The sequence below is a fragment of the Lipotes vexillifer genome, unplaced genomic scaffold, assembly GCF_000442215.2.
Source record: "Lipotes vexillifer unplaced genomic scaffold, Lipotes_vexillifer_v1.1 scaffold1166, whole genome shotgun sequence".
Taxonomy (NCBI): Eukaryota; Metazoa; Chordata; class Mammalia; order Artiodactyla; family Lipotidae; genus Lipotes; species Lipotes vexillifer.
Window position 1 is genome coordinate 142785 of NW_006773421.1, and position 8852 is coordinate 151636.

General features: G+C 39.0%; 1 protein-coding gene across 1 annotated transcript in view; it reads left to right on the plus strand.

The window, feature by feature from the left end:
- Nucleotides 1-2672: 2672 nt before the first annotated feature.
- Nucleotides 2673-8852, plus strand: part of UNC5D (unc-5 netrin receptor D) — a 263369-nt gene continuing 257189 nt past the window's right edge. The window contains exon 1 of the mRNA XM_007448307.1: nt 2673-2754. Within this exon, the coding sequence (XP_007448369.1) occupies nt 2673-2754 (82 nt within the window). The remainder of the gene's footprint in view (nt 2755-8852) is intronic.

Consider the following 8852-nt stretch of genomic DNA (forward strand, 5'->3'; position numbering starts at 1 on the left):
GCTATACTGTAGGTTCTTGTTGCTTACCTATTTTATATACAGTAATGTATATATGTTAATCCCAAACTCCTAATTTATCTCCCCTCACCCCATATTCCCTTTGGTAACCATAACTTTGTTTCCTATGTCTGTGAGTCTTTCTGTTTTGTTAGATTGACTGATTCTCAATTGAGGTCCTTGAGATAGCCAGGACACTTACAGCCAATTTTCCCATTCCACTCTCCTGCTCTCTGTTTTAGATGAAGATTGAACTTGTTATTTTATCTAATGGGGATTTACTAAAATAGCAGGAAGGTAACCTAATTGCTTTCAGATCTCTCTGTTTCGTGACTCAGATGGTTAAAACTCGATTTATCTTATCATCCAATACCTTTGTATGTCATTTTTCTTAAGCTGGTTAAATGTGGTCTCACTGTTTACTTACAAATTGGTTTTTTGTGACCGCCACCCCATGTCAGTAGTTACTTCTGACATTTATGCATTGTTACTAATTAGGCAAAAACACCTCATTCAGCATTTAGCACTTACACCCCTGTTCACTCAGGCTACCACCATGGGGCTCTGCATATATTCTTTATCAGGTGACCCTTTTCTGCAGCAGTGAATTACTTTGGACAGAACTCAAGCCCCTGATGGGAGTGTGAGCTGTTTGATGCCCACATAAAATCTTCTAATACCTTTGTCATTTCCTCGAATGCATGGATTTACAGAAGCCTGAGGGGACTTGGTATTTATTGAAGATGGAAATTGCTGTGAGCAGTCAGTGACAGAATGAATTAATATATGATACATTTTATGAAGTCCATTGTAAATATAATTTAAAACATTAAAAAACACCTCTCAGATTCTATCCTGAAACCCTTCTTATTCCATGTGATATGTACACATTTTATTTTCTGAGGGAGTTTATCTGCTTTTTTGGTCCTTCTTTTCATTAGCTTTTCTATGAACATGAGTTAAGTTTTCTATTACAAATGCACTTGAAAGCTTATAAATCTCAAACTCTTTAATATGTGAGGCCTTCCCCCCCTTAGGTTGATACATTTAATGAAAAAAATGTTTGGAGAATCAAACTATTGTGTTTAATTCATTTCAGTGGCATGACATAGTGCTTATGTATTCCCGTTGGCAAGCAGTCTTTTTCATAACTCAGTGTCTTTTATTTTCTTCCTTATGCAAACATATAATTATAGGCAGTCATTCCTCCTGTGTCCGAGTCCCCGCTCTTTTACATTTACTAATTCTCTCTACAGTTTCTTAAAACAGGACATTCCCCCTAATGTTGTGAATTATGTTTATCCTTGACAGTGCTTACTCATTTAGGTTATTGACTTGAGTGGGAATAATAAGAGGCTCTGTTTGTTCAGAATTGCATTTGATGGCACCCAGAAAGCCGGGTTAGGACACAGAATGCAGCTGGTCTCCAGGCTCTCTCCTGTTGAGCTAGATTTTTGTTCCAGTGGTTTCATTCGGTCCCGTTCTCCAGCTTAGCCCTAAAGACTGATTTGCTTTGAATGGGAGTAATCCTGCCTGGGGCATAGTTGATCTGGTTATTGAAATCTTTGCTTGCTTTGTTCTTTCTCTGGAATGGCCATGGGAAGGCATGGGATAGGGTTTCTCTTGGTTATGCTCCACATTGCTCAGCAGTTATATCTTTCTTCCCTTGACTTTGTGCTAGTTTCCTGGGACTTAAGTCCTTGCTAAATGGAGTGAAGAGACAATGAAGCCAAGTCTTGGCTTATGCTTTTTCCTTTTCATATTGTTTCTCTCCACTCATCAGTTCACTGTACTTGGGGAGACTCACATCTGTTTCTTCCCTTTGAACAGATGTAACTATAGATATTAAACTAAAAACTTATAGCTTGTAGTGATTTGTTTTAGTTCTTAACCTTAAAAGTGAGGTAGCTTTTGGGGTCAGGAGTGCTGGCGTAAAGAATGATGGTCAAAGACAAGCAGAAGAAATGTATATTCCTTTTAGAAGGTTTAGTAAATTGTGGGAAGAAACGCTATCCAACGTAGAATACCAGACAATCTCCAAAGTTTCATAGGTAAAGAAAGTGGACAGTTTTGAATCTTTTGGACATGTCTTATGATCGACCATCCTCCACCAACGTCACCATTATTTACACTCATTTATGGGAAAACCAAATCTATTCCCTCCATTATTTCAAAGTTTTGAGGCAGCTTGGGCCCCTCATTGAACACTTCACCAGACTGAATCTTAAGATTTAGCCTGTCACCCCACAGATGTTTATCTCAGGTCTTGCAGCTAAGGCAGATTCAGAACTGTAGTTTGAGGGTCTCCTATTCATTGTTTTCACTCGTCCAGTAATACTGAATGTGTGTCTGTCTAAAGGTACCATATCATGCTAATTCAACCTCTAGAAGATAATTCATCTGCACAGGCCTTACAAGCATGCTGTGTTAGGATACAAGCTTTTCCAGCACAGATTATTAAAGCAGGTTGTTCTTTTTGGCCTGATGTATGTGCTGCCAGTGTAGGCTGTGTTCTAAAAATCTTTGTCAATTTCACAGGAACTGACAATGGCGAAGTCCTCCCTGAATCCATCCCATCAGCTCCTGGGACACTGCCTCATTTCATAGAGGAGCCAGGAGATGCTTATATCATCAAGAGCAACCCCATTGCGCTGAGGTGCAAAGCAAGGCCAGCCATGCAGATATTCTTCAAATGCAATGGCGAGTGGGTCCATCAAAATGAGCATGTCTCTGAGGAGAGTCTGGACGAGAGTTCAGGTAAGAACGGGAAGCAATCAGAACCACCTACGGTAGCTTCTCAGATTCTCACATTGTTATATGACTGCTTAAGCCACCACCATTACCTCATTTGAATGAGGTCATAGTAACATCATCTTTGGAATATCATGAACAGTCATATCTTTACATGACTCCACAGCTCCCTTGCCTAGTGTACTCCAGTGTGGTAGAGTTTTTTATTTTCCTGCTCTATATAACTTTAAGACCTAATTTTGTATGGAAGTTAATATTCTCACTGGAAATAAAACCCGGCATTCACTCTTTTCATTTTTCTGAATTCTAAATACTTTTTCAAGACATAAATCCTTCACCGAACACCTTTTTTTTTTTGCGGTATGCTAGCCTTTCACTGCTGTGGCCTCTCCCATTGCGGAGCACAGGCTCCGGACGCGCAGTCTCAGCGGCCATGGCTCACGGACCCAGCCGCTCCGCAGCATGTGGGATCCTCCTGGACCGGGGCATGAACCCGTGTCCCCTGCATCGGCAGGCAGACTCTCAACCACTGCGCCACCAGGGAAGCCCCACCAAACACGGTTTTAAGCAGCATAAATTCAGTTTGTCTGATCTTTCGTCCTGGATGTTATTTTTGTGTGCTTCATTCTCCACAGTTGGTGGTTTCTGTGTCGTCTTTAAGTTCTTTTGATTACTGTGTAGTGATACAGCCCAAATTAGAAGACCAAATTTGGATAGATCTCCAGTGTAAAAGAATTTCAGGACTGTCGTTATTGGCTTGGCTAATTTGGCTGATGAGGAGTTATGATGAGAATAGTGATCATACTAGCTAATGTTTGTTGAGCACTTACTATATACCAGGCCTTATCTAAGCATTTGATAGACATTATCTTACTGTCTTTTCAGTAGCTCTCTGGGGTAAATAATGCTGTCACTGCCTTCTTATAGATAAGGAAACTGAGGCTCAAAGAAATTAAGTAAACTATGGGCTTGTGCTGGATCTGAAAGTAAGATAATTGGACTCAACTTTAAAAATTTATTACTTTTATATTTTAACATATAACAGAAAGAGTATATGCTTTTGAACTTTGTCTACTCAGGCTAACTGAAAATTTAGCCTCATCCTAAGTCCAGTCTGGTGTCACCCTAGATTATTGATGTTCTTAGTTCTGAACTTATTCACTAGATGTCAGATTTTGAATAAGTCAAAAAGCCTGAGTGTAATTAAGAAGTTTCAAGATGGCTTAATTTATTAACTGTATACCAGGGCTGTTTAATATACTAGGCTAGGCCTTTCAGAGTATTCCAAGAAGGGTAGGAGGCAAACACTGATCTCTAGACCTTCATAGCAACTGAGAGGTATAAGACCAATACACCTGTAAGTGCAGTACAAATGAAGTTGCGATAAATGTCTGAAGAGAGGTAGATGGCACTAGGGAGGATTTTTTATAAAACCATGTCTAACTAGGGCTCTCAGGAAAGGTGTGGAAGCTATAGTATTTGAAAGGGACATTGATGAATATGTAATTCAATTAGGCATAATTGATGCTAAACCCTATGGGGGAGTGAGGAGTCTCAATGGGCAACATTAGCAATTGAAAGGTCAACATTAGCAAATGAAAGAAAGCTGAGTGTATGTTCCACTCAGCTTGGTTTGCTTGAAATATGAAATAGATGTAGGAGACAGCAGCTGATAGCTGGAAAACAGCTCAATCAGTGGCATAAAAGACCTCAAATATCAGTGCAAGGAGTCTTTTAATTAATTTTATGGATATTTTGCTAACGGTGGGGGTTGATTATATCGACACATGGGAATGAAGCGGCTTTGAAGCTACGCTTCAGAAGATGAATCTAGCAGAAGCCTTTGGAATGGTAAGAAGTAGGAATGGGGAAGTTAGGAGACTGGGATAATTCAGTTGAGAAAGTAACGTCTGCTTCTGGAGCAGTGGCCACAGAAATAAGAACTAGATATCTGATGTGAGAAACACTTCAACAAATCAGACTTAATAGCTGAATGAATAAATGAATGAATGGAGAAATAAAAACTAATCTTTTAACAGAAGCAAAAGGGTAATAATGCAGTTAATATTAGTAATCACATTAGCAAGGAGAAAAGTCTTAAGGTCATTGTTTGGACAAACTGCACTTGAAATACTTATGGGGTATAATGAAGAGATGTAGATCTGGAACTTGGTAGAGTTCAGAGGTAGAAAAGTAGATTAGGTCATCATCAATAAAGAATGAAGCCATGGACGTGGAGGAGTTGTCAAGGGGGAATGGGTAATATGACAAGAAAATGGAACTAGAGGCACACCTCCCTAAGGGTCAGGAAGGAGACACATCAGCAGCCAGCAAAGAAGTAAGCAGGGTGTGCTGTGTTCCAAAGCAAAAGGAGAAAATCATTTCATAAAGATCTTCAGGGGAATTACCCTGGCTCTACTTAGGAATCAATGGAGAAGGCAGAGAACTAAACATATGTATCAGCAGTGCTAAGCATCATGCAGTACTGAGCTGATTCGTGTTTGTAGTATGAATGCATCAAAAGGTAGAGAAGCACCTAAAATCTTACCACAATTCCCTATCCATTCCACTTTGGAACTAGTATGAGGAAGAAAACAAAAGTGCTTGTTTTAGAGATGCTGTTCTTCAGACCAAAAGCATGCTTAGAATTTAGGAATCTAAGTGTGAGAATGGGAAGGGATCTCAGTGGTAACCCTAACAGCCGTATTTTATTCATGAAATAAAAGGTTCCAGGAGATGCAAGTATTCATGGTATAGTGCTTTCTAGAACCCAGGTCTCCTGATCTTCACTTTAGATACATTTCCTTGACACTGTAAGCCACCTTTACATACTTATTCCTGTGGTCTCCTTCCCAGTCAAAATATTGACACATTCCCTTACTGACATAAGGATGGGTTTCAGCACCTGGCTCAGTATTTCCTGTCATGAATCTGTTTAGTGTTTAATTTCCCAAGTATATAGTCCAATACTGTTCCATTGGAGTTTCTTTATTCCTGACCATTTCAGCCATCTCTTTAAGGGCCAATCCCTTATTCTATGTTGGGTCTCTGGCCCTGTTATAGTTTATAACAACCAAAGATATGGAGACATTTCCAGGATTCCAGGTATAGTTTCCTTCTTTAAAGAGGAATTTGGCAAAATCAAAGCAAAAGAAGAGGACAGATTGAATCTTGGTGCCAGGAAAGCTTCTGCTTCTGTATTCCCAAGATTGGGATTTTGGAGAGACCTAGGTGAATTGACCTGGCGTTGGAGAGTTAAGTCACAAACAATAGCTATCTCACTTACCTTGGCATGAAGTCTTCCAAGAAGACGCTTGACATTTTGGAAGAGAGCAGCAAAGGGAACAGCGTTTCCCATAGGAGCAAAACCCTACAGAACAACGGTAGAATATGAAAGGTTTATGTCTCCTATTCAGTTATGTCTCCTATTCAGTTAGTCTATTCAGTTAGAGAGGGACTTAAATACTAGTGGCTCCATGGAGCTGTGTGTTTCATCCTCAGACATTGCTGCCCTAGATTTTGCCCAGTAATGAACTTAAAATAGCAGAACCCCTTAGGGCAAACTGCTCCAAATAAAAGATAGGAAGAACATTGAAAAATAATCAACTATTTTTTCATACCACTGCTAGAAAATCCTATATCCGTTCTCATTTAAAGACCTCTTGATAAGTATTGCAGGCCAATTTAACGCTCTACCCTCTTGTAATTTCACAACATTCTGTCTTGTTATTGCTTCTCCCTTTTAATTCCCTTAGCATTGCTGGGCAACTCCATGTCTTGCAGATAGCAGCGTTGATTACATTCTCTGCCTCCATGTAAAAGACTCCCCTCTTGGCTTCATTTAAAAAAATAAAATAAGACCAATAAAAGTCTCAAATTTCAAAGGATCTGGGAAGAACAGAAAAAATCATAAACGACAAAATCTGAAGAGATTATACACCGATTTTAAAAATAAGCTGTTGAGAAAGAATTTTAACAGCTACCTTTTGGAAAAGAATTTAATAAGCACAACCATTTCTTCCAAGTCATTTTGACTGAATCAATAGGAAATGTCTCTTCCTAAAACAGTTTTTCTTCTGTGTGGTTAATGAAAATCACTGTCTACCACACACTGCAATTATGTTTCCTAAGCTATGTAGTAATAGTGGAAAAGTGGAAACTGGAGCAAGATGAGTGGAGATATTAGACCCAAAACTAATGCATAAGTGTAATTAAGGTTGGAAACGAAATGGCCTCAGGTATTGAAAAATAGATGCATTACTTCCCCTGGGTTCTTCAGCATGGAGCTGGAGCATAGGGATTGACTACCTTTACAGCCTTAATGGCTTTTGATGGGGTCTGAAAAATAATTCCTGCCAGTCCAGTGGGAGTGAATGATACCGAGAGACCAAGGATAATGGGACCACGTTTGACCAGAGATAGAGAATGTTCCCTGCTCTTTTAAGAAGTTGAAAGTAACTGCTTCAATATCTTTGGCCAACATGGTCTCTGTTTGTAAAATCTTAGAGAACTTTGATTCTTTTTACTTACAGGTTTTCTTTCTTCACAGAACTAATGGGAAATGCATAGGACCTGGGAGTGTTGGGAGTCGGACATAGAATCTTTTGTATTTCCAAATTGGAACAATAAATCCTTTCAGTTGTTAAAGGCTGCAAAACTGCCTTTGGTCTTTCTGGCAGTTTGGCCCCGTCATCTAACATTTCAAATAAGAAGAAAAAGGATTGTATGTTTTCATGCAATTTAGCTTGGAAAACCCAGAGCTAGAGTTCTTTCCTGCAGAAAGCACAATTTATTTGACGTGAGTTACTGTGTTTGCACAGACACGGCTATACCTCTTAGTAATGTACACTTGTAGTTCTCTGCACAAGCCGAGCGATCCTCTTTCACTTGTTCTGCCTCATTTCATTTGGAAATATGGGAAGTCTTCTTCCTTGTATTTTTCCTCTGTTAGCATCTGGAGTTGAGAGGCAATCCCAATTCGGGAATCATGCCCCTGAGAAAGGAAAGGGGTGGATTGGTCAGTAATGCACAAACGCGCACGCACGCACACAGAAAAACAGCAACAACCAGCAAAACCCATCCTTGACAATCAGGATAATGTAGCCTGTGGGAAGCTTGAGTTATCAGTAAGCTAAACCATTTCTTTACTGTTCAATAAAAACGGAGTTCCCTGAACAGGGCTCCATGGTTTTTATTCTACCTTGGAGATACCAAAGTCTAATGAGTGAAATAATGAGTATTTCCATGTGTTATAGGAAGAGTCTCAACTCCAGTCGACTGATTTTTCTTCTTCAAGAATATCATTTCAGGGATTTCATTGTGTGTGATTTCCTTAAACAACTGGAGTCACTCTCTGGGAAGAAAAGGTTAATGGATTGTGTTGAGAAAAGGGAAAAGAGAATAAAAAATGTATTAAATCTTTAAAGTTTGTATCTAAGAACTTTGCTCTGCTGGTGATGGGGATGTGAATATAGTATCCTCCAGAAAACCATTAATTTGAAGTTACCTCCAAAGATTCACAAATCACCAAGGCTCATTTGGGAAGCATATATTTGAGACCACAGAACACAGCAGTAATCCATCTCTGAAGTGTTCCATTGACAGTTTGTGGGTTTAAAACCCACAACTATAGAAACATTCTCCAACCCCACCCCAGATTTCATCCTGTTCATCACTCTGCTGCTCAGAGAGGACTGATATATTCTAAAAAGGTTTTCAGGAAAATATTATGAATTCCTTCCAAAAACTTGTGACAGAGCATGAAGACCTTGTGTCTAATTTAAGCCTTTCCTACAAAAAGATAGAGACCGTTTACTATCATTTCATTCACAGCAGAGATAGAAGGCAGCTAACCATTTTATGCAATTTAATAACTTCCTGATATTGGCCGGAGATTTGTTCTAAACCCTAAACTCTTGAAGAGTGTCTTTGGACTTTTTTTTATAGTCTTTTCTGTTCATACAACATTTTAATGTTTTTTTTTTTTTTCTAATTTGAAGTGGGAATTATAAGGATATTAAAAAAAAGATGGTCTGGTGATTGAGAGCATGGATATTTGTGCAAGATGATACCTCCATTTTTTTTTTTTTTTTTTTTTTTTTTTG